The sequence below is a fragment of the Mustela nigripes genome, chromosome 6 (assembly GCF_022355385.1).
Source record: "Mustela nigripes isolate SB6536 chromosome 6, MUSNIG.SB6536, whole genome shotgun sequence".
NCBI lineage: Eukaryota > Metazoa > Chordata > Mammalia > Carnivora > Mustelidae > Mustela > Mustela nigripes.
The window spans coordinates 86,580,257-86,605,515 of NC_081562.1; the positions used below are offsets into that span (position 1 = coordinate 86,580,257).

A 25,259-nucleotide genomic window follows, 5' to 3' on the forward strand; every position below is an offset into this window, starting at 1 on the left:
GTTATTCAGGAGATAAATATAAGGATTCTTTTCTTGCCTTTTTTTGCAACCATTTGAACACAATAGTGAGTTTAAAAGGTGTTTTGTTTTGTTTTGTTTTGTTTTAAGCAATCTCAATCTTGGAGAAAGGTTTCAGGTACGGTCTAAGATGGTGTTTTGGAGAGTAAGCTGCTGACACAGCCTCTGAGCCTTCTGCACGTGTGCTTAATGAACAAGTACGTTCTCATGCAAAACCGCAGTTACGGCCACCAGACTCAGGAAATTCCCATACACCTCACAACCACTGCGTTCTCGGGCCCCTTCAGGTTCTGCCAGAAATCCCAGTCATGTCCTCTGTAGCAAAAGGATGCTGTTCCAGTCTCCTGTGGCATTCGGTTGTCCTGTCTTTTTAGTCTTCTTCAGCTTGGCGGACTTTCTCAGTCTTACATCAATTTCTTGACCTTGAGACTAGGGGAGACTGCAGGCCAGTTATTTTATAGAATTCCCTCAAGTTCAATTTGTCTGATGCTTCCTCCTGACTAGACTCAGCTTACACATTTGGTGGGAATGTCACAAAAGTGAGGCTGACTTCTCCTTGCACCTACCAGATGGCATGGTTTCCATTTGTCCCAAATTGATGGGACTCGGTCAGTTGATGAAGGAGGTGTCTGCCAGGCTTCTCTCCTGTAAAGTTATTCTTTTCCATTTATAATTCCATTTTAATTAGTAAGTATTTGTAAAGATGTTTTGAAATTATCTAAATTTACTTCTCTTCATTAAACTTTGGATTTATTCATTTATTTATGTCAATGTAGACTCATGGCTTTTAGTTTTATCTGGTAGGTTATAATCCATTATCATCTAAATGTTTAAACCATTCCTGATTTGGCCACTGGGCGTTCCTTCAAGCTGGTTTCTGGGTCCTGTCAACATATCCTCATTACCTTTTATCCAGTATCATAGAATAGTCCAGCCTAATTTTATATTTTTCCCATCTCAGGCCTGGACCAGCCATTTCTTAAGGAGCCCTCGTTGTTGTAGTGGAAATAATAATTAGAAGTCAAGATCTATTGGAGCAATGTTAATGACTGGGCCCTCTCAGTATGAAGCTGGCTGTTTATCCTAGTCCAACATTACCAGGTGCATTCTGGTATCTCCGTTTCTATAGTTGTAACTCCTCTGACAAAGAAACCTGGTTGCCTCTATTTCTAGTTTATTTATTTGATCAAAAAGCACTGTTAAAAAAAAAAAAAAAAAAAAAAAAAGCACTGTTACCTCTTGCTGGGTGATTGTCCTCCTCGCCCTTTTCAGGCTCTGGCTTCCTATGCTAGACCCCCAGCATCCACACCAGTGTCCTCCCTGTGGATCTTCTTCCCACACGTCTCAGGCCCTGACACCCCAGTCCCAATTTCTTTGAGAAATGCTACATGAGAGCATAAATTCCTAGGTGAATATTTGAGGACACTCACAAAAGTGACTTTTATGTACAGCTGTTGGTTGATATGCTGCTTATAATTCTGTGATTATAATTATAATTCTTATCATTCTTATTTTTTCTCCTCCTCAAGAAGCATACCACAGCGCAAATTAGAATGGCATCATAGGGATAGCCTTAAACCTACACTTTTTCATTTGTAAAAAAAGTGTTCTTTCATACCAGCAAACCCAAAAATGGCAATCACTGTATGATGAAAGAACATGGTTGCTGACCTCTGTCACAGGCATTTCTATCCGGCATCTGGGTGCCATGCATCCCACTGAAAAGCAACAGTAACTCTGCCATCGTTGATTTTCTTTTAGGAACCAGAGTTCCCACAGTGTAAATATTCCATGGTCAGTTAGCCAGTGCTTATGACTGAGCATTTCCTGTGTGTCCATCAGAACTAGTGGGACAGCAAATCCAGTCTCTACTTAGTGTGCAGCAAGCAGGCTGACATTTCTGTAGAGAGAAACATTCCCTGGGTTTATGCTGAGGGAAAATGGCTATCAGGATTTGCTTAGCTGCCCTCACAGTGATGTTCCGTCTGTAGATGCGTAGCAGGCACTGTGAACTTTGATTTTGCTTAATTGGATCTCTCTAGGGATTATTTTCTTTCAGTTCTAGAATACTGCATCTTCAGTTTAGGAAAATGGGGGGCTGTGGAAAAGTACGTAGACACAAAACCTTTCAGCCCTTATATCCATTTTTATTTCTGTCACATTGTTCTGTTTTATCATTCCTATACATTAACTGGGTCTCTTTCCCAACAGCATCTGTAATCTAAATATTTTTGACTACTTCCAGTTCTGTCCTCAGACCATATCTTCAAAGTTTTCCTTAAACTGCTTCCTTTGTAAACTTGGTAACCAGGTAGTTGCAAGCTATAATTTTATTATGAGTTTAAAACCCGTTACATATGAAGCCTTCCTCTAAAATCACAATATTTAGTAAGAATCTGATGTTATTCAGTAAGAGTCTGATGTTATGTGGTTCGCTTAGGATGAGGGTCTTGTCAAACCTGGCATTTGTGGGATTTTACTTTCTTATAGTACATTATGTTACCAAGTCCAGTGGGATACAGGAGGCATTGGGAGACATGGGGTGCTCTGAAAGGTAGAAAAGTTAGGAGTCTTATGACACTGGGGAGAAGTCATTCTCTTACCCAGATGGACTCCTCACTCACTGGGAAATCTGTTTGAAATTCTCTCTCTCTATCTCCCTCCCACAGCTTACACTCTCTCTTTCTCTAAAATAAATATATTTTTAATAAAAAGAAAAGAAAGTTCTTGACATACTCAGTAGAATTTTATATAAGCAATACAAATGGGAATTCAGAAGACTATGCAGAAACATGGCTTGAGTTATGATAAGTAAAAAGACCCAAGATATTATGTACAGATTTTACAACTCTGTCAAAATATATATGCATTTGAAAAAAACCAGAAAGGGAATATAGAAAAAATGATAGTTGTATGAGATGATGAGACTATACATTTTTCCTGTATTTTGCACACTTTTAGCAGTGTTCTGTTGCTTTTACAACTCAAAATAAGAAACACGACAGCATATGTCAGCCTTTGATAAGACACATAACATTGGGAGGCCTGGGTGGCTCAGTTGTTAAGTGTCTGCCTTTGGCTCAGGTCATGATCCCAGGGTCCTGGGATCGAGCCCCACATTGGGCTCCCTGCTCAGTGGGGAGTCTACTTCTCCCTCTCCCACTCCCTCTGCTTGTATATTCCCTTTCTTGCTGTCTCTATTGAATAAATAAATAAAATCTAAAAAAAAAAAAGACACATAATATCAAATCAGGAATAATGCTGTATATTTTAAAGAGAATTACAATTGAATGGAGGGTGTTTTTGGTTTTTGGTTTTGGTTTTTTTTAGGCGAACACCCCAAACATAAACATTCAAAATGGCTGCTGACCCTTTAGAAGGAGTCTGTCCCCTGTGTGGTCTTCCTATTGCTTAAAATAGCTTGTTAAATGCATTCTTGAGCAATGTGAATTAGGTGTTTCTGGCAACAAAGATGAGAACATTGGGACTGAGTACTTGAATCAAGAGGCAACAAGGCTCTCCAGCCCCATGTGGAGTAGTCATGGGACATCTAAGTGCTGATGTCCTCAGATGCACAGTTTAAGAAGGCTAGCTCTTGTGGCTTCTTGGACATATTCTATCCAAAGATAATGATAAAGGCATTCTCTTTCTCTTATTTCTTTTTCTTACCCCCTGCCTTCCCCTCTTTAGGTTTTCACTGGAATTTTTACAGCGGAAATGTTCCTGAAGCTCATAGCCATGGATCCCTACTATTATTTCCAAGAAGGTTGGAACATTTTTGACGGATTTATTGTCTCCCTCAGTTTAATGGAACTGGGTCTAGCAGACGTGGAGGGGCTTTCGGTGCTGCGATCTTTCCGATTGGTATTCCATATTTCTCCAATTTCTTTTTACATTTCCTATCTTGCAGCTACTAAAAAGTTTTGCACAAGTTAATTTGATGATTTAAAAAATCCTTAGCTATATTCTACTCACAATTTCTGTTGGCAATTTATTGGCTTAGATACTAAAATTTTGAAAAAAATTTTCTGCTAAATGCCCAATATAGAAGTTAGTTTTTAATGTTAGTCAACAAACAGAAGTCAATTTTAGGAAGTTCCTCAGAAAATAATGGTTAATCTAAAAGATGAAAAAGGATTCCTAAGGGCTATTTTGAGGTATAATGAATTTGCTAGTAAAGCTGAAGTGGAATTTCTCCTTGTTCAAAGAGGTCTCTCATTTCTTCCATCATGATGACCCCTTCCAGAAAACAGGAACAAAACAGTATTTTTTAAAATGATATTGAAATTAACTGTTAAACATTGGCTTTTTTCCCCCATAACATTAGCTGAGAAGGATTTTATAATGTACCTGAGAAAACTAATGTTAAAATTATTAAAATGACTTTGAAACAGTTAATGATACCCTCAAAATAGCTTCCCATAAACACAGGCATAAGCTCTGTCCTGATTAAGTCCCTTGAGAAGCTGAGTTACTTTGGGGATATCCCACTCAAAGCATCAGAACTGGCTTAGGTTTTTCCCTCCTCATCGGGAAAAATACCTTAGCACTTATAACTGAAAGGATTTTAGTTTTTTTCATCAGGATATTCAGCATGTTGAAAAAGAGAATTGGAATAAAATGGAATTATTTGTAAAACAGTGGTCTCACTCAGCCTCAGTCCATCGGGCAAGTTTCTGGAACCTCTGTTTACTAGTCTTGGGATCTTTACTAGTCTTAGGACCCAGGCCACAGTAGACTTTTTGAAAATCGTTCTTACTATCTGGAAGATGGGATGAAGGAGTAAGAGGTGGAAGCCTGAGCACTAGCATTCCTAATAATTTTAAGAACCGGTCAGGAAGGGAAAAAATATGAATGATCCAGATATTCATACAGAGAAACACCTGGTAAATCTTAAACTCTCAGATAAGACTCGAGATTTTAATAGGAAAAAAATGTTCCACTCTGTGCTGTTGCCTTCTACCAAAATTCCTATTATGTCCTGTGTTAGCCATTAACTTATAACATCTGAAGATGACCTCATCATTATTATTTCTAGATAATGAATTATATGCATTATAATTCTAGACTATTTGCTGAGACCTTATAAATCATTTATTACAGAATATAGAAATCTCATAACAGAAGTTTGTCCTCTGAATTAATATCACTATAGGCCCTCCTCGTAAGATGTTTGATATACATGGAACTGCACCTACTAGGGCTTTGTGCTTTTCCTCCAAATTATGCCAAGCGTATTCCACAGTTTCATATCAGCTATTGATTTTTTACTGGCAAGCAAAAAGAGAGATACTTAGAATTTTTACATGATTTTTTTAAAGAGACAGATGATTTATTTTTCACTTTCCTTGCCATCCTGATCTTTTGCTTCACTACAACTCAACATTTTCCTTCATATGTTCTTTGAGATGTCAAGGAAAAATCAATAGCAAAAGGATATATTCATGTATGGGTTCTTAAAAAGTAGATTGAGGGATGCCAGTGTGGCTTAGTTGGTTAAGCGTCCAACTATTGATCTCAGTCAGGTCTTGATCTCAGGGGCGTGAGTTCAAACCCCCTGCTGGGCTTTGCACTAGGCATGGAGCCTACTTAAAAAAAAATTAAAATTTAAAAATAAAACATAAAAAGCAGTTTGACTCAGACTAATACAGGGGGCTAGAGGCAATAATCTTGGTTCCTAGTTTAAGTTTTTCATGTACTGTGAAATTAATCCATTTTGCCTGTCTGTGCCTTACATTCCCCCATTTTAGTCTAAGATAGTTAGAAAGTCCTGGGAATTTCCCAAGGTCGCTCAGTAAATTTAAGCTCATCTCACTAATTTTGTATGCTTTTATTTTAGCCATGCGGAAGATAATGGATTGAGTATCATTTGATTTTTGTTTCAATTTTTTCCCCCTTAGCTCCGAGTCTTCAAATTGGCCAAATCCTGGCCCACCCTGAACATGCTGATCAAGATTATTGGAAATTCAGTGGGTGCCCTGGGCAACCTGACCCTGGTGCTGGCCATTATTGTCTTCATCTTTGCTGTGGTGGGGATGCAACTCTTTGGAAAGAGCTACAAAGAGTGTGTCTGCAAGATCAACCAGGACTGTGAGCTCCCTCGCTGGCACATGAATGACTTTTTTCATTCCTTCCTCATTGTCTTTCGAGTATTGTGCGGGGAGTGGATCGAGACCATGTGGGACTGCATGGAAGTGGCAGGCCAGGCCATGTGCCTCATCGTCTTCATGATGGTCATGGTTATTGGCAACTTGGTGGTTAGTACTAACTTGTACAACTTCTCATTCTTTGCCCAAAACATCATACCCTTGACCCAGAAGCCCAATGGTCTTGGTCCTACTAGCGTTCATGCCTGTGCTAGTTTTTATTCTTTCTTGGCTCAAGAACCCTAAGGTACAAATGAAGGAAAGGAAACTGCTCTTTACAGAGGCCTGCTGAGTCCTAAGCCCCACAATCTGTCACCCCTTTTTCATAGCTATGGAAACAAACCTCAGCAAAGTTAAATGACCTTCCTGAAGTCAGGCAACTAATAAATGTCAGGGCTTGTATTAGATCCTGTACTACAAAATCTACGCTCTTTCTACTACAGAAAAATTCATTTAAATTCAGAATTTCTCAACTTCAACACTGTTGGCACTTTGGGTTAGATAATTTTTTGTTGTAGAATTGTCCTACAATCCTTTTGTTGTAGAAATGTCCTACAAATGTGTTGTAGGATGTTTAGCAGCTTTCCTGACCTCTACCTTTTACTGGCCAGTAACCACCCCCCACCTTCCCTAAGTTGTGATAACAGAAATGTCTCCAGGCATTGCCACTGTCCCCTAGGAGGCAAAATTGCCCTCCATTGAGAACCACTGATCAAAACCGATGGAGGGTTTTATCTAACTTGTATAAATGGCAAATCACTTTTTTGCTGTACTCTGACCTGTCTGCCTGCTGTCTTCTGCCTCTGTATGTAGAATATTCACCAACAGAGATTTTGACGTCATGTTTCTCAAAGTGTGGTCAGAGGACTAGCAGCAATGAGATCACTTTAGAGTATGTTAGAACCTTAGGCCTCACCCCAGAACTACTAAATCAGAATCTGCATTTTTAACTGGACCCCCGGTGATTGACATGCACACTAAAGTTTAAGAAGTACTTATCTTTCAGATCAGGCCCAATCCAACTTGCCAGTCTAGAGCAAGGGGGGCTGGAAGAAGGCAAACCCAGAGGACCCCCTGTCAGCTCATCCAGAGAAGTTCTCCTCCTTTTTGTGCCAGAGAAGCATGCCAGGAGGGGGTTCCTGCTCACCAGCCTCTGGACCAGCCGTGCCACCCTATTCTTTCCTATGATCTGTAAAAATGGACACTGTGATGTTTCTATAATCCCTTCCTTTCTCCATTTCTGATCACCCTTCCCTTGTCCTACTCCCGCTAGACTTCCCACTTCTTCAGTGAATGCAGCTGTGCCTCCTGATACATAGTGGCATCCACATTTCCCAGCCCTGGCCTTCCCATCCGTTCTCCATCCTCCTCTTCTCACTTGTCTCTGCATCCTCTCCCCGTTACTCTACAGATACCTGAGCACATGACATTACTTCTGCTTCTGGTAACACCTCTCCAGGTTTCCCTTTGCTCAGTCCTTCTGCCCACCTAGTCTTTAGGAATCTGTGACTAGAAGTCTCTTCTGACTCTCTTCTCTCCATTCCCAGTAAACAGTCTGATGCCTTTCATACACCTTAATTAATAGTATTTCTAAGATCTTCCCCATCCTTTCCATGCCTGTAACCTATCCAGTATTTCTGTAAGTGTGTAAGTATTTCTGTAAGCCACCCAATTTTCACTCATTAAAACAGGCGGTCCCAGGCCCTATACCAGATCTTCTGAATCAGAACCTTAAAGGTGAGGCCAAGGAAATATGTATTTTTTTCATGCAACCTCTCCCCAGATTTTCAGGCATGCTAAGGTTTGAGATTACAGTAGCCTAGTCCAGACCCTTATTAACTCATGCAAGCGACAGCTCTAACTGTATGTAGCTGGTAGGAATGATTTTCTCAAATCTCTATCATCTGTTACTCCTCTACTCAAAGACCAGTAGTGAATCCAGTTAAATAAAATTCAAATTCCTCAGCCTGGCCTTCAAAGCCCCCTCCAACTCACCCTCATTTTACCAACCATACTCCTTTATAATTCTACAAATGGCCCAAATAATTTGCATACATATAGTGCATTTATTGTTTCCATTCCCCCCACTCTATGCATACTATGATCTCCACCTAAAATGTATTGCTTGCTCTTCTTCAGAAGTGTGACAAAGTAAGGGCCAGGTGTAAATCAAGAAGTGAACACCTCTCCCAATTTGTAAAGTAAGTCTTAATAAAAATAAATTAATTAATCTTAATGTCCAATGTGGTAAAATAGACTATTAAAACATAAATAAATAAAGCCTGGCTTTATTTAAATAAAGCTTGGCTGGACATTTAGATATACAACAGGACACAACAGTCACAATCACTGTCTTGTTAAACTACTTTATTTTATAAATGTTAGGAAAACAAAGGAAATTAATTCTTAAGATGACATGAACTGTATTTCAGTTCTACTTTCTTGATTTGTTGTAGGAAAGCATGGCTCTCCAAGCTCAGTTGTTTTTTTCATGTGGATTTCCAACACTTCCCCTGCCCGTGAATACATGGCATCTGTTTCTTCTTAAATCCTCCCAATAAGCTGTGTCCATCTTTATTTTCTGTTTGGGAAGATTTTTTTCCCAAAATGGATACAGTTTTTGCTTTTTCTGATTGTAAGAAAAGCAATATATTTGGGGGTACATATATATGTTTGTAAAACTATAAGAGAACCAAGAAAAGACATATTAACCGTATATTACAACCAAAACCAAACAACGTTCCCACTTGGTAGAAAACAATATGGAAGTTCCCCCCAAAATTAAAAATAGAACTACTATATGATCCAGTAATTCCGTTACCAGGTGTTTACCCAAAGAAAACAAAAACACTGATTAGGAAAGACATACGCACCCCTATGTTTATTGCAACATTGTTTATACTAGCCAGGATATGGACCACACCAAGTATCCATCCATAGACAAATGGATAAAGAGATGGGTGTATCTGTATACAGTGGAATATTACTCAGCCATAAAAAAGAATGAAATCTTGCCATTGGCAACAACATGGCTAGACCTAGGGGGTATAATGCTAAGTGAAATAAGTCAGAGAAAGACAAATACCATGTTTCCACTCATGTGGACTTTAAGAAACAAACAAATGAGTAAAGAAAAAAAGAGACCAAAAAAAACCCCAAAACAACAACAACTCAGACTCTTAAATACGGAGAACAAACTGATGTGTACCAGAGGAGAGGGGGAAGATGGGTGGAAGAGATAAAGAGGATTAAGAGAATGCTTATTGTGATGAGAACTGAGCAATGTGTAAAATTATTGAGTATTGTACACCTGAAGTTAATATAACATTATATGTTAATTATACTTCAATAAAAAAAATTTTTTTAATGCCCACTTAGTGACATGAGCACTGTCAAACCAAACACAATAGAAACTCTTGTGCCTGTCACATGAATCTGTGGGCTTCCAGTTTGAATCCTAGTTTAATGGCTGACTTCATGTCATACTGTCTACATTCACTCTCCTTTCTCCTAATGCCACTGGTACAGGTGCTGAACCTGTTTCTGGCCTTGCTTCTGAGCTCCTTCAGTGCAGACAATCTGGCAGCCACGGACGACGATGGAGAAATGAACAACCTACAAATCTCGGTCATCCGGATCAAGAAGGGGGTGGCCTGGGCCAAACTGAAAGTGCACGCCTTCATGCAGGCCCACTTTAAGCAGCGTGAGGCCGATGAAGTGAAGCCGCTGGATGAGCTCTATGAAAAGAAGGCCAACTGCATCGCCAACCACACTGGTGCAGACATCCACCGGAACGGTGACTTCCAGAAGAATGGCAACGGCACGACCAGTGGCATTGGCAGCAGCGTGGAGAAGTATATCATCGACGAAGACCACATGTCCTTCATCAACAATCCCAACTTGACCGTGCGGGTGCCCATTGCTGTAGGCGAGTCTGATTTTGAGAACCTCAACACAGAGGATGTTAGCAGCGAGTCGGATCCTGAAGGCAGCAAAGATGTAAGGTCCCAGTCTAGAACCCAGCCCTGATTCTGTGTGGGAACAAGTGGCCCTGGCAGTTCCCGGGACTGGTTCAGCTGTGGGCTGGGTAGAGAGCTTGGGGAATAGCCAGCTAGGTTTGAGATCCAACCCTAAGACCCATTGCCATTCTAGACCTCCTCTGGGTGACCTAGTTTCCTGAGATGTTCCTAGATCTGTCTCCGTCACTGCCGGCTCATCTCAGTCAGAGGCTGGAGTAAACCCTCCAGTACTTCCCTGCCAGTAATCCATCTAAGCCGCAGCGCTGAGACCCACCAATAGCCACCTTCCATTTCAGGTGGACCCCTCATCTGTGAGCAGTCCCGACAGAAGTTTTGAGGGCCCTCTGGTCATTGTTTGCCCCTCTGCAAGCGGATGGTGATGCGCTGGTAGTAAGAATTGCAGAGAGTCCTGTCTGGTCCTTCATCAGTGTCCGAGGTAGAGCGTGGAGGGGAAGTGTCATGCAGAGTTGGTTAAACCCCCTTTTCTTTGCCACTCTAGAAACTGGATGACACTAGCTCCTCTGAAGGAAGCACCATTGATATCAAACCCGAAGTAGAAGAAGTCCCAGTGGAGCAGCCCGAGGAGTACTTGGACCCAGATGCCTGCTTCACAGAAGGTGCAAAGGGGCAAAGACAGGGGAGGGGCCATGGCCCTGGCACTGCTTGCAGATTTCTGCCGGAGCCAGTGGTTGGCTCCGCGTGGGGGCTCCATGGCCTTCCTCAAGAGCTCTGTTCCCCACCTCCTCCTCTAGAAGCCAGTTGATATTGTTTCGCATGTTTGGTTCCTACCTAGAGCGAGTTTCTATTTGCAAACATTTCTTTGTCTGTTTTCTCTTGGCATCAGCCCAAAACTTCCGATAGCAAGGCCTGTTGTGGCTTGCTGTGGCTGTGTCTGCCTCCTAACTCCCCTTTTCTCCTCCCTCTCACTGCTTCTTTAGAGGACATCTTCCCAATTCCAGAGGGCCCTGTCCCAGTAGTGTTGCAGCGTAGCCCTAGCCCTGGCACCCTCCGTGGCTGAGGCAGGCCTTCTGATTCAGCCCCTGTGCTCCTGGCTGTGTGGTGGGACAGCGGCTGCTGGGGTCAGGAGGCCAAGGAAGGGTCATGTCTGGGTGGGGCCCGCTCCTGCTTTGACCTGCCTCTCCCGCTGGTGCCAGGTTGTGTCCAGCGATTCAAGTGCTGCCAGGTCAACATCGAAGAAGGGCTTGGCAAGTCTTGGTGGATCCTGAGGAAGACCTGTTTCCTCATTGTGGAGCACAACTGGTTTGAGACCTTCATCATTTTCATGATTCTGCTCAGCAGTGGTGCCCTGGTGAGTCCCAGGGAGAGGACGGGGAGGGATGGGCTGGGAAGGGCTTTGTAGGAGCTGCAGGAGGGTCCAGGTGGGGCGCAAGCCCAGTGCCTCTGAGAGCACAGATGGCTGTGGCCCCAAGCATGATGATCTGCCAGAGTGCTTTGGCCTGATGTTTTGAGCTTTTAGGATTAGAATCCACTTATCCACATCCTGATCTTCTTTACACTCAATATGACACCTCTCACATCTAAGACCCCCTTTCTATCAGGATGAGAGCACAAATTATCTTCACTGCTTAGTTTACCCCGTTCTAAGCAACTTCCTCAAATGATCTTCCCTTCTTCACCTAGTATCCCAAATATCTTGTTCTTTACTTTTCACTTGCCCCAGATGAGAGAGAGGTTGGCTTTCCCTACCCCATCTCCCCTCACACTCTGACTGGTTGGGAGAACTCATGGCATTAGCAGATACTTAAAGAGCCAGGTCTCTGGTGTAAAGGCTGTTCATATTCACAGAGTTGGAAGTGCTTCTCATTGATCGGTGAGGCTCAGGGGGCACTGGACACGCAGGCTCCTCCCCTGTGGGAGCTCATTATCTGGGCTTTTGCTTTTATTTTAGTTGGCTTATAACTGAGGAGACCTGGACAGGGTCAGGAGTGAGGGAGTTGTTCCCCAGTTGGATAGATTTGAGGATAGTAGGCACTTAGAGACATGGCATATTCTCCTTGCTTGAGTTAAGGGAAAGCTGAAAATGCAGAATTTTGAAATGCTTTCAAAAAAGACAGGCACATTCATGTAGGGATAGAAGCAAAGCCTAATTTGGGTGCAGAAAATAGCAAGAGAATGTTAAATTTAGTGTTAAAGATCCTGTAGGAAGGGCGCCTGGGTGGCTCAGTGGGTTAAGCCTCTGCCTCCTGCTCAGGTCATGATCTCATGGTCCTGGGATCAAGCCCTGCATCGGGCTCTCTCCTCAGCAGCAAGCCTGCTTCCCCCTCTCTGTCTGCCTCTCTGCCTACCTATGATCTCTCTCTGTCAAGTAAATAAATAAAATCTTTAAAAAAGAAAAAAAAAAGATCCCGTAGGAGAAGAAGAGAAGAGAAGCTAAAATGGAGGCAGTTGGTGGCAAAGAAGAGCCCGTGGGGAGTGGGGGGCCAGAGGTGGGGGGATTATGCAGGCATGTGGCAGGACAATTGCAGGAGGCCAGATGGCTTGGCAGCCTGGATCTGGGTGAGGAGAGGGTTTAGTCACACTGTCCTGCCTGTCCTGGGCCTTTACTGCCTCCATAGGCCTCCCTCAGTGCTGGCTGAGGGGCTGTGCAGGCCCCCGTATAACAGGACGATCTCTGCCCACGGGAAAAGGGAGGGCCAGACTCAGGCCAGAGCCAGGAGAAAGATATTTTGTGACTGTCATCATCGCTCTTCCTCCAATCTTGTAAACAGAAACCCAGAATTAAGGAACACATCTCATCTTCTGACTCTTCTCTTTCTCATTGCCAGAAAAAAAGAAAAGCAGAAAAGCAGCAGTGAAACAGAAGTTCTGAACCTTCTTTGCTGCTCACCTTTGATAGTTTCTCTTTATTGTAGATGAATAAAATGGGGCACTTGGCTCGGTACTTGAAGACCCTGTGCAGTTAGGAGGCATGAGACCTAAGAAGAGCAAAGTGAAGGGGTGCCTGGCTGGCTCAGTTAGTTAAGCGCCCGACTCTTGATTTCAGCTCGGGTCATAATCTCAGTGTTGTGGGATCAAGCCCCGCTTTGGACTCAGCAGGAGTCTGCCTGAGATTCTCTCTCCTTCTGCCCCTCACCCCCTCTCTCAGCTCTCGCTCTCTCTTTCAAAAAAAAAAAAAAAAAAAAAAAGCGAAGTGAAGCCACAGCTAAAATGTCTGAGAGAAGCCAAGAGTGGGGATATGAAGGGACTTTGGGTGGGAGTGGTGGATAGAGCTGCCAGTTACCGAAAGCTCAGTCGGGCATCTCACACGTATTGGGTGACAGAATGAATCTCTGCAAAGAGAGGTAAGGGGAAACTTGACATGGAAGCTGTTGAGTAGTTCACTGAGCAGAGGGGGGGTTATTTGTACAAAAGACCCCTGAGAAGAACAATGGACCATGACCTCTCCCAGCTGCCCAGTGATGGAACTGGAGTATGTGATGTGCCTCCTTGTTGGAAGTGTATCTGCAGCAGCCCGATTCTGTCCTTCCTTCTGGAACAGTCCAGAGCAGGACCTCCCATTGTAGGACACAGGACTTTTGATCCCCCTGTAGTTTTCTCTCACGTTGCAGGACTCCCTGCTCTCCCTCCACAGCCCTCCACCCCAGTCATGGGAATGTTCTACCTTCGTGTTAGGAAGTCACTTCATTCAGGAATTCCAGAGAGAGAAAGTTGGACTAAGATTTTCTTCACCTGAGCATCTCCCAGTCCTGTGACCCTCCCCCATATCTGTGGCATCAGGGGCTGCAGGGAGAAAAGATTTTATCATATAAGCATATAGAGTGTCAGCACGGAGAAGCTAGAACCCTCAGACTCTGCCGGAGGACATGTAGAAGGGTGCCACCACGCTGGAGCGCTGGTTGACGGGGCCTCAAAAACTGAAGCCTACAGTCACCACGTGAGCTGGCCGGTCCCCTCCTAGACATTATACCCCAGAGAAAGGAAGACATGTCCACATAAAACAGATGCACGAATATCCGTAGCAGCGCCATTCACAATAGCCAGAAAGTAGGCACACAAGTGTCCATCAGTGAGGAAGGTAGACAGACTGCCATACAGCAACCACATTGGAGTCTTCTTCATCGGTCAAGAGAAACACAACACTGATGCGGGCTGCAGCATGGATGAACTTGGAAACCTCTGTGCTCAGGGAGAGAAGCCAGTCACCAGGGACCACGTATCGTCTGATTGCCTTTATATGAAATGTCCAGAATGGGCAGATTGGAAGAGAGGAAATAGCATGGTGGTTGCCTGGAACTCGTGGGACGCAAGGAGGCCAGAGGGTGGCAGCTAGAAGGTGTGGGGTTTCTTTTGGGGGTGGATGGAGACACTCTAAACTTGATTGTGTGATGGATATACAAGTCCGAATGTACTGAAAGCTTTCGAACTGTACACTTGAAATAGCGGCATCATATGCTGTGGATTGTATCTCAGTAAAACATTTTTTAAGAAGCCACTTGTGGCGGGGGGTGGGGGCATGAGAGAGACAGGAAGCCCAGCATAGGCCAGCCGCAGGGGGAGGAGCTGCCGAGGGGTGGGGGCCTTCCCAAGCTGCTTGCCTCCCTTCAGGCACCTTGGGCACCCACTGCTTCTCTTCCAGGCCTTCGAGGACATTTACATCGAGCAGAGAAAGACCATCCGTACCATCCTGGAATACGCCGACAAAGTCTTCACCTACATCTTCATCCTGGAGATGTTGCTCAAGTGGACAGCCTACGGCTTCGTCAAGTTCTTCACCAACGCCTGGTGCTGGCTGGACTTCCTCATTGTGGCTGTACGTGTCCTGCTTTCTACTTCCCACCCCTTCTCGTAGGGAAACAAAAGCAGGGATGTTCCTTCCTCTAATGGCCAGAGTTGCCTGGGCACCCAGGATGTTGGACAAGATCTAGGTGTAGTTTGGGGGAAAGCTCCTGTCAGAGCACTCAGAGCTTAACTTCAGGCGAGGGAACTCTGAAGTCCCTCCATCAGCCCCAGGGTTAACCAACCAGCTCTGGGCTCTGGTGGTTTGGCTTGGAAGAGTCAGAGATTAGGAGCGGGAAGTGGAATTGTTGGTGCCAACACCCCTTGTTATTAGGCTGGGAACAAACAGTTCTTGCCCTGTGCCAGCAGGGTGCCCTCTTTCTGGTGCCAGGGGAGGGGTGAGGATGAGGAGGGGTACAGGTGTGGGAGGGATCTCGGTAAAGCTCTCTCTGCTGACCATTCCTATGGATACTTCCATCATCTCAAGGCTTCGCACCAGACTCCTCCGAACGAGTCCGCCTGTCCAGAAGCGGTGGTGTTCACACTGAAATCCACGCCCCTTCCCACACACTGCCATTTCGACAGTGGTGATCACACGAGAATCCTTTTCTCCTCCAGGTACCAAGACCATTTCGAAGGCTTGCCAGCCATCACCTACTGTCTTATTTTTCAGGGTGGAAGCTGCATCTTCTCTGATCATTTCTCACCCCACAAGCCCTTGTTCCTTGTTGGCTTTTCTAACTGTGATGAATGCTTCTTATTCTGTGTAATCACTAAAGCTCTTTTCTTGTAGCCAAATCAGCATTCGAAATAAAGGGTGAATGGGAATTTCAGGACCAGGGCCAGTGGAGAATTCACTTCCTGCTGAGCTGAGCGCTAAGTGCCAAGCAAGCGGAGTGTTTGGAGGCTGGTTGGGTACATATAGAATGCAGGTTTCCTCAGCCGTATAGTAAACCATCTAGAGCATGCCTCTAGGATCCGGAATGGAACAGCATGGACGCCTCTGTCAGATAATGGGAGCCCAGCACTCCGCACCAGTGATCTCTGCTCTAGAACACATTCCTGTTCCTGTAAATGTCTGTGACTTCTGACTTCCACGGTTAATGACTCCTTCCAGGGGATGTCACTCTGCTCCTATTTGCATTCCCTTTTCAGAAACCCGGCCTTTAGGGAGATGCCCAGATGAGGTGAGGAAGTCATCCCCTGCCCTTAAAGTGAGCCAAACAGGTACTGCCCCAGAGGGCGGCAACCGGAGGCCGTCCTGGCAGATTTCAGCACTCCTGTCAGCAGCCGCCACTAGTGCCTTCTGATGGAAGGGCTCCACCTCCCACAGATGGAAGGCTCGAGCTCTAAGATATATGTGCTGCCGAAGCGAGCACGGCTCGAGCTCTAAGAATGAAGGAGTGGGCTTGGGGTATGGCCCAGAGAATAAAGGGACACTGAGCCTGCTCTCTTTCACAGAACAGGACCCCCTGGTACCCAAATAAGCTGATAAAAGCATTGAGGGTTGTGCACATTAGCATTTATTTAGCAAACATTTTCATTCCCTTTTATACTAGGTGGCAGAGAAACAAAAAATATGAGACTGACACAGAGCAAGCATTTATCCATAACCTCCTCAGCTTGAGGGCATTGCTGGATTCTTACATTGCCATGAGTCCTGACAGTGGTTCCTCAGAACTCCTCAGTACCGGTTATTAGTCAACAAATAGAAATCAAACACCATTCTGTGTGTAGAGCTATCCCCGAAGCTGCAGTGAGCCACGAGGGGCATGCAGGCATGGCCCCAGCTCCTTAGGCACTCACACCAGTTTGCAGGACTCCTTGGAGTTGGCTCCACCCTTGCTGGGCCTGGCTCCAGCATTCTGGGAACAGGGCTCTCCTGGGACCCTCCCATTCACTGGCTTCTCTTGGACACAACAGTGCATTTAGTATCAGATGTTTACTGAGCACCCACAACGTGCCAAGCTCCTGCCAGGAGTTGTGGGGGATACAGAGAGTAGAAGACGGGGACACTTCTCTCTAAGGGCCGGCAAGGCTGAGACATGTATGCAAACAGTCACCGTATAAAGCAGCATGGGCTAAGGGGGAAGAGGCCCCAGTCCGTCCCTTGGCTGCACCGCCAGCCACTCCTGAGTTGTGAATGGGGAAGAAGGCTCACATGCACCTGCACAGCTGGAACCATCCGATTTTTTTGCTGTCATGTGCCCTTGGCATTCTAGAACATCCAGTGGGTGTAAATTTTAGGTCCCACTCTAGCTCCACCTCTGAGAGAAGCTCTTCTTTCTATCTCATTCCCCAGTTACTAGATGTCTGAATCTGTTATTCGTCACCATGTTTGTTTCCCTAATGGATTCTCCTTCCTCTGTGTTATCCCTTAAAGCTGCTAAGAAGACTTTTTAACAATCACGTGGATAATCCCGACAACCTCCAAGGTTAATTCTCTTTGGTTACAAGCCATGTAATTCCCAAACAGAGACAATGTTTGATTTTGCTCAGGTCCTTGGCTGCAGTGGAGACCTTGTCCTGTAGAAGAGTTTTGTCAACTTTCCCCCAGGGAAATTTATCCCCTTATATCAAGAGGTTAACCAGCATATCAGTTCCAGAGACGGGAACTTTCAGAGACCACACATCCTGAATTCAGACTATGACAAACATTCCCCATTTGAAAATGTTCACATCATTTGGAAAAAGTCACCTAGTGTCTCCCTTTTTTCTCTATTCCTGTAGCCATTGATACCCTGAATTTTTACTTCCCCTCAACTCCTTTCTTTTTTCCAGGTTTGATTCTTTCCTTGAAGTATACTTTCAGCAATGAGCTGGTTACCTCTGGTGAAGGGTTAGCATGGGGACTCAGGATTATCAGAGCACCCTCAGCTGATAAGGACTAGCCCACATAGGCTCCTTGCTGCCCCTGTCTTGGGAGATCTTGGCTAGATTGATCAGCTGAGCAGCATGGTATCTCAGCACCATTTAGAGCCACGCCAGGGAGCAGCATCTGCACCTTCATCCTTCTTCCCACCCCAGGCCTCTTTGTAATCAGACTAACCCACTGCCCTGAAGAGCTGGAGTGTCCCTGCCACGTGCGGGGCCTATTGTGCATGCCATCGCCCCTCAAAGCTTAGTGTTTGGCCGTCTTTACCTGGCATAGTTTCTCAGGGTAAGCTTGACTCAGGGGTATTTGATCTCAGGCACTTGGTGAAGATGGGACTACTCACCTTCAGATATGCCTATTAAGGTCTCACCAAGAATCTGGCAATTGTAGATTATTTGGGGTTAAGAGTTGACTGCACTTGGCAATCATAGGCAAAACACACCTCCATCTAGAGTCTTACTGAGAATGATAAATGGAGGGGAAATGATTGGTTGGTGCTACTGTTTCCACAGAAAGCTTTTGAGACCCTTGTTTTAGACAAAAAATGAACTCTGAAGCATGTACCCCTCAAAGAACAGGAGTAAATCGGGCAGGCTTTAATTCCAGATCTAGGAAGACTGCCTAGGACTCTAGGGAAGATATCTTCACTGATGGATTTTGAGTCCATGCACCCCTTTTAAAAATTGAAATCCTTGAAAAAAAATTGAAATCCTTGAGCATGCTCATCCCTTTCTCTCACTAGGTCACAGACATTCCACTTCTGCCTCCTGCCAGTCCTCCTGCTTCATTATAAAAAGAAAGAACTTATTTTTTTAAATGTTTCGTACAGTTCTGAGACAGAGACTCAAAGAATTAAAGCCCTCAGCTAGAGATAAAAAACAGCAAATGAAACTGAGTTGTAGATTGTTTCCATTTTTCTCCTCTAAATTTGCTTTAAAATATCAATGTAGGCCAAGCAGATGTGTAACCATCACTTTCTAGTAGAGGGAACTTAAGAATGACCTATGGGAGTATCCTAACCTATCCCAGAATTTGTGGTGCAGTACACGGGAAAGACTGCTCCAAGAAACCCAGAGCCCAGACTACCAGGATTCGATTGGCTAAAGGTAGTTCCCTTGGTGGGAACTCCAGTCAGGCCTCTCAGGTCAGGCCCAGGCAGCCCCAGATATAGTTGGCATCCGGTGTTAAGGGACCACATGGGAACTGCTCTGAGAGCTCTGGTAGGACAAAGTGAGTTTGGCTCTGGAAGAGCAGGAAGGCATTTAACCATCATGACTCCAGGCCTGGAGACCTTCAGGCTTCTCCCCAGCAGGGTGATACAGTCAACTCCGGATTGTTCTGATACGGATAACCGTCTCTTGGGATATTGTCATTTTACCTGCCAGTCGGGGATGTGACCTCTCTGTGGAAGAAGGAGCTCTGGCTTGGAAACCAGGAGTTTCCAGGGTCTCTATTTCTGGCTCCAGAACTGCCAGTGTGACGCCCGGCAAAGTCTTGTGTAGGGGGCTCAGTGTCCTTATCTGTGACTACAATTTTTAAAATCGCTCTAAGTTTATCCTTCCAGCTGTTTTTCTAACGATGAGAGTAGGTGGTCCAGGAAAGAACAGACCTGAGGCCAGTTCATTCTGAGCTGTTTCTGGAGAGAAAGAATGGGGTTGATAAGGAGAAGTACAGGTTCAGTTTTCAGGCCCACCCAAGTTCTTATGAAGGCGTCTGGTTGTAGTTCAGAGACGGAAGGATTATTATAGTTGAAAGTGAGAGACGGAAGACTTGCTTAAGGGAGTTCTCGTGGAGCCAAAACTGTCTAGAAATTGCTTCCTTTGGTTCTTGCCTTCTTGGGAATGGCAAAGCCAGCTGTGGCGCTTACTGGATACATTTCCTTTGTTGACGTAGTAACTCATCACGTTCTCCGGCAAATGGTTTCTTGTCAACCAGGAGCAAGAGAGCTTGTCCCTGTTGGAAATCCATGGTGAATGAGCTGAGGAGGGGGCGGCTTGTGTGGAGTGTGTGTATTTATCTGTATTCTTTTCCATAGGTACCATTAAATTTGTCTGGCTTAATTTAATGGCAACTTCTGGGAGCTGCAGAGGCTGTAAAGGGCGAGGGTAAGGTTTTTGTCATCTGTTCAGGCTCCTCTCCTTCCACTGGAACGTCCTCATTCCCCCTCTCCCTTCAGCCTCTTCCCTTTGCCAACCTTATGTATGTTCTACCGCCTCCTCTCGATTTTCTCCTCCCCCTTGTGTTTTTTCTTCTGCCTCTCAACCTCCTTTCCTTTCAGGTCGTTTGAGTCCAAGTTGAAGTAGGCAGCTGGTGTTACCCACTCTCTCTCTCCCTGGGGGGCCCAATCTGTGTAATCAGTGCTAGGGGCTTTATTCTAACACTCTGGAACCTCTTTTCTTGTTTTTCTTTGTTTTGTTTTGTTTCCTTTTTTGTTTTTGTTTTTCTCTTCTGTTTCCGTGTAGGTCTCTTTAGTCAGCCTTATAGCTAATGCCCTGGGCTACTCGGAACTAGGTGCCATAAAGTCCCTTAGGACCCTAAGAGCTTTGAGACCCTTAAGAGCCTTATCACGATTTGAAGGGATGAGGGTAAGATACTAAGAGCAGCTGATCCTTCTGCATGCCGATGGAAACTGTTTACGCATGCTAGAACTGATCACACGGTGGGAAGATCATTCAGACACGATCTGTGATGCAGCTGCTGATTTGATCCTCCACTCTCTCCCCGCACCTGCCCCGTGCGAGGGGATCGCATCAAGCTGCCTCATCACATTAATATGGGCCCCGCCCCAACAGCGTGCCATCGCAGAACATGTTAACGCTGGCTATTCTCATTTGGCCTGGCTTACCTGTAGCACTCGGGGCGGCTTTCTGGGCTGTTGATTTAATAGGGAGAATCACCAGGTGCAAAGAAGGGGAATTGTAACCCGCGGCCCCACTGAAAAGCAGAGACCGCAGGCAGGGCTAGTGCCGGGTAGGGTATCGGCCAGGTGGGGGCTGTGGCCGTGCCGTCACTGAGAACGCAGCAGAGAAGGGGCTAGAAGACATGACGGCAGGCCTGGAATTGGGAACGGAGCAGAATTTGGCATGGCCCTGGGAAAAGAAATGCTTTTCTTTCTATTCTGATTCCTCTTATTGCACCTTGTTGTTCTCAGCCCAGTCCCATAAGGACTGGCAGCCTCTGTCTGATAGCAAAGCTTTCCTCCTCACCCCCTACCCCTCTGCCCACGCTATATGGTCCCCTATCCTGACACCGCAAAATAACAATCAGGTATGACGCCAGATGACTTCTCCACTAGTTCTGAAATTTCCTGACACCTGCTATTCCTGCTTTGGTGATACTCCACCCAGATCCAAACAGGGCAAGGTGCTGTCACCCTGCCAACTTAGAAACACAAGGCTCCCTCTTTTGGTGCCCTTTTGCTGTCTCTGTTGGTTAAAAAAAAAAAAAAATGTGCATGTGTGTGCATGTGCATGTGCACACACACACATGCTAAATAAAAAGTCAATTTCCTAAAATCAAGTGGGCAACTGTCTTTTAGTGGTAATAGTTGTCCCGTGGTAACAGAGAGGTCTGTTATACTTAACGAGACCAAGAAAACTCATTTTCATTCAGATGTTGAATACATGCAGGAGAGCAAACCGAGGATACGTTTTTAAATGTGCAAACATCAGAATGTAGGAATGAAAATTAAATGGTTACAGTGGCCCCCAGGAAGCAAGACTGAGTGGAGGAACTAGGTACCAGGACAGTGCTGCTTCATCCATTCCTCATCTGTGGTCCCTGGGCACTGTTCCACAAACAACCCCCAGTTGGACAGGAAGGTGAAAACTTCACTGCACCTTGGGAATTGTGTTTTGTTAGTTTCTTGAGACAAATGCTTTTCGCCACCAGTTGCATCTCTGCTGTAGCACAGTCACGGTTCGGTTTACTGCATATCAGCTTTCTGCAACCCGAGTGAAACCGTCTGCAGGAAAGTCAGGTCCATGGCAGCACAGACTGCTTTCAATTTAAAAAAACAAAGCAAAACTTGGGAATCTAACTGTTTCTCCCAGAGATCAGAGAGATGTTGGAATAAGTGCAGGGAGGTCACTGTAAGGCACAAGCTAGACTGAAGGAGAGAGAGTATCCCACGGACAACTCTGCGCTCTCGGTCATTAGGCATGGGATTACCGTGCTCTCCCTTTTTCAGAAAGGGGTAGTGAAACTTTTTTCCTAAATCCTGTCACTTCTGTTTAGAGCATTGATCACCTATGTTGGTGACTGAAGCTGAGGAGTAAAAGAAGGCTGGTGGAGACAGTACTGGGCACACTGTAGCCACCTCCATAGCCTGTGCTCCTCCCCACCCCTCGGGGGTGATCCCAAACCTCCTAAAGCCAGACTGGTAGTACCTGAAGAAAGCCCAAGAAAAAACGCCCAGCTGACACTTGCTCTACATTTCTCCACCGGGAGTCTTGTTACTGCCAGTCCCTGCCCGTGGCAGAAGTCGTCCTTGGTAACCAGCCGGGGCTGATTTGTTCATGCCGGGGTTATTTGCCTCCCCTGGACTCAGGGGCCCTTAGGGTGGCCACACCTCTTCCCTCCAGCCCTACCCCCTTTCCCCACCTTCCCTTGGGCTCACCAATTCCATTCCCCAAAACTTCTGGTTGCCAACCTGCAAGTAGCTCAGGGACCCAGAGGCCCAGAAGAGGTGATCAGAGCAGAGAGGCATAAACTTTTCCTTGAAAAAGCATGAGGAAGTGAAACCTCTACCTCGAGGTTTTTTCCAACAAAAATAACATAAGGGAAAACCAGTTTGAACCAAAAGCCAGGATTTGGAACAATGAGTGTTCAGGAAGGGAAGGTCTGGTAGAGGAGTGGCCCTTGGTTTGGTCGTCTCTGGTCAGCTGACAGCACTGACCGCTCCTGGCTGGGCAGAGGAGAGGGCTAAGGACCCTGTGCAGCCGCTTCCCAGCCCCTCCCTGAAAGCGTAGCTGCTGGAAGGAAAGATTGAATCCGCCTGAGCTAACAGTCAGCTTCCCAGCGATAAACAGCATTAGGTACATACATTTTATTTCAAGGTTACTTTTCTCCGGGGCCATATGTTTTCCATTTTGTGGTTTGGATTCTTATGTACACCAACACCCAGCACTTACCCTTAGAAAAACACTAGCTAGGAACCCTTCACAAACTGAAGACCATCAATGCAGGCAGGCTCGACTGTCACTGTGCTGCTCCAGTGGTAGGCTCAGACCTCCGTTTGGGAGGGAACATCCAGCCCTAGCCTGTCCTGGGACACTGACTTCCGTTCTTCCTCTCCTTCTTCAAACCAAACACTGGAAAATTGAAGCACTCATGCAATTATTGGCAAAGGAACACTTAATGTAGTTCTTTGCTTTTCTCTCCTCCATAGTAATCTTCATTTAAAGATTTCGCTGTGCTTTTAAATTTTTGAGGGTATATAATGCTATGAAACATGCATGCCTTTTTGTTGATTGTCAGTACATAGTTGTCCATTAAAGCCATGTTCCCTCTGCCAGATATTAAAAGCTATTTGACAGATTTTATAGCATTTAATGAACAGTAGTGTTCTAGACCTTATGAGAAGACAATGCTCTAAGAATTCATATCCATTGGAATTTTTCCATCAGCTAAGTGATTTGAAGCAATCATTAAGTATAAATGTCCATTGAAAAAAATAATTTTGTAGATTGCTAGATCCAAGCTTTGAGTAATATTTCTATACCTAATTTTGAACAATGAATTTTATCATAACTAAAAGCAATGTAGAATAACTTGAGAGTTATTAGGGACCAATTCATGAAGTGATTGCCTGTGGAAACTTGAATTACCATTTGCACTACCTATGGTGTGAGAGTTCAAGAAAGCACGGTTTTTTGCCCTTTGGTTGCTGAGAATGTCAGCCCAATGATGATTATATATGGAGCACAGTTAAACAATTTTCACTGTTTCACAATTTTCACATTATTAACTAGTATCTACAGCCAGGAAGAATTATTAGTAAATTTCATGAGCTGTTTACTGTTCTATTCATAAAGCTAAGCTAAGAAGTTTTTCTTTGATTATAATTAATCAGAAGTGCATTTACATCATATAAGGACATTGGATTTTCATGTTCTACATATCAGAGAACAAGGCCCGTGAATACTTTCATGTATTGATTCTTTCGATCAGCTCTACACGTATAAAAGTAGGAAGAGGTCACTTAGTTAATTAGCTAATTATTCTTCCCTGCTATAAATATTACCCCATATTCAACTGTAACATGTAACCCTATCCAGGACAGGTTATACTGGACTAAAATAATCAGAAGAGTTCCCAGAGGAGGAACTGAACTGAGATAAAAAGAAACATTTCTACGTTTCAGATCTTTTGGGGCCTGCTTCCCCATTGCACACTTAGATGGTCTAATAGAAGGTCATGATCTCTCCCCTAAGCTCTGCTGCAAAATACTGTCACATAGACTTGATCTTTTGAATCTTGGTAATCTACTCTCTTATTGTCAGAGAAATGATTATTCCATTTGTGGATCATCCTCCTTTTGCCTGTTCTTTTGCACATTTCATTGCTTTCTGGTGCTCCACCAAAGGGTGAGCAACTGTAGAATGAGGAGGTAAAATTCAAATCTGATCACTGGACACATTTGGTAACATCAGTCAATCAATCAATCAATCAATTAATCATTCTCCAAAATAACATGGAGGATTTTCCAGATTTCAGGTATTCCGGCTTTCCTCTATCAAAGTAATGAACAGTTGAAGGATAATCATTTACACCGAAGACAGCTATTAAATCTAGAAGAGATTTCTTGGTCTAAGAATTAAGAAATAACTACCTCTCAATCTAAAGGCCTTCATATATAAATTGGGGAAACACAAAACTAATATTTTAATCTAAAGAATGACTCCTTCGCAGAATATCATTGCCTTCTCTATATAGGACAGAACAGCTCTTCTCAACCCCGTTTTCCCGCCAGTGATATTGCAGTGTAAGGCCAGAACAGAAGATAAGGAAAACGCAAGCCCAAGTCGGGCTCAAACAGAGCCCAGAGCTGCCCCCTGGCGTTCGTCCCACAGCACAGCCCTGTGGGCCCTTTTGACGCTATGCATATTGGCAGTGTGTGTGTCCTGCCTCTTCTCCGCACTGAAAAACTGATGCCGCAGCATGGTGATACTTCTCACCTCCTCTAACAAAACATTAGAAAGCTGCATTTATACCCATGGTTTTTATTTTTAACTCCAAGTTAATTTTCCTAGGATATTAGAGAAAGGAAGACACAGTCTTCCCACGTTATAGGGTTACCTTTCTGGGCCTTAGCAGTCCCACTTAAGACAACAGCAAGTGAGGATCAGGGCAGAATGAACACCAGCCTCATTTTCTGTGCCGACCCTGCCACCGCGTCCCCAAATGCTATTTTTGTAAGCCCTTTGAACTCCTCTACGGAAAATCGCCGCCACAGTAGAAGTG

General features: G+C 44.7%; 1 protein-coding gene across 2 annotated transcripts in view; it reads left to right on the forward strand.

The window, feature by feature from the left end:
• The window catches only part of SCN8A (sodium voltage-gated channel alpha subunit 8), a 175,938-nt gene that overhangs the window by 134,917 nt on the left and 15,762 nt on the right, over window positions 1-25,259 (forward strand). For both annotated transcript variants that reach the window (XM_059403160.1, XM_059403158.1), the window contains exons 15-21: window positions 3,709-3,882; window positions 5,919-6,275; window positions 9,693-10,163; window positions 10,683-10,800; window positions 11,338-11,492; window positions 14,781-14,954; window positions 20,258-20,380. In XM_059403160.1, coding sequence (XP_059259143.1) covers window positions 3,709-3,882; window positions 5,919-6,275; window positions 9,693-10,163; window positions 10,683-10,800; window positions 11,338-11,492; window positions 14,781-14,954; window positions 20,258-20,380 — 1,572 coding nt within the window. The remainder of the gene's footprint in view (window positions 1-3,708; window positions 3,883-5,918; window positions 6,276-9,692; window positions 10,164-10,682; window positions 10,801-11,337; window positions 11,493-14,780; window positions 14,955-20,257; window positions 20,381-25,259) is intronic.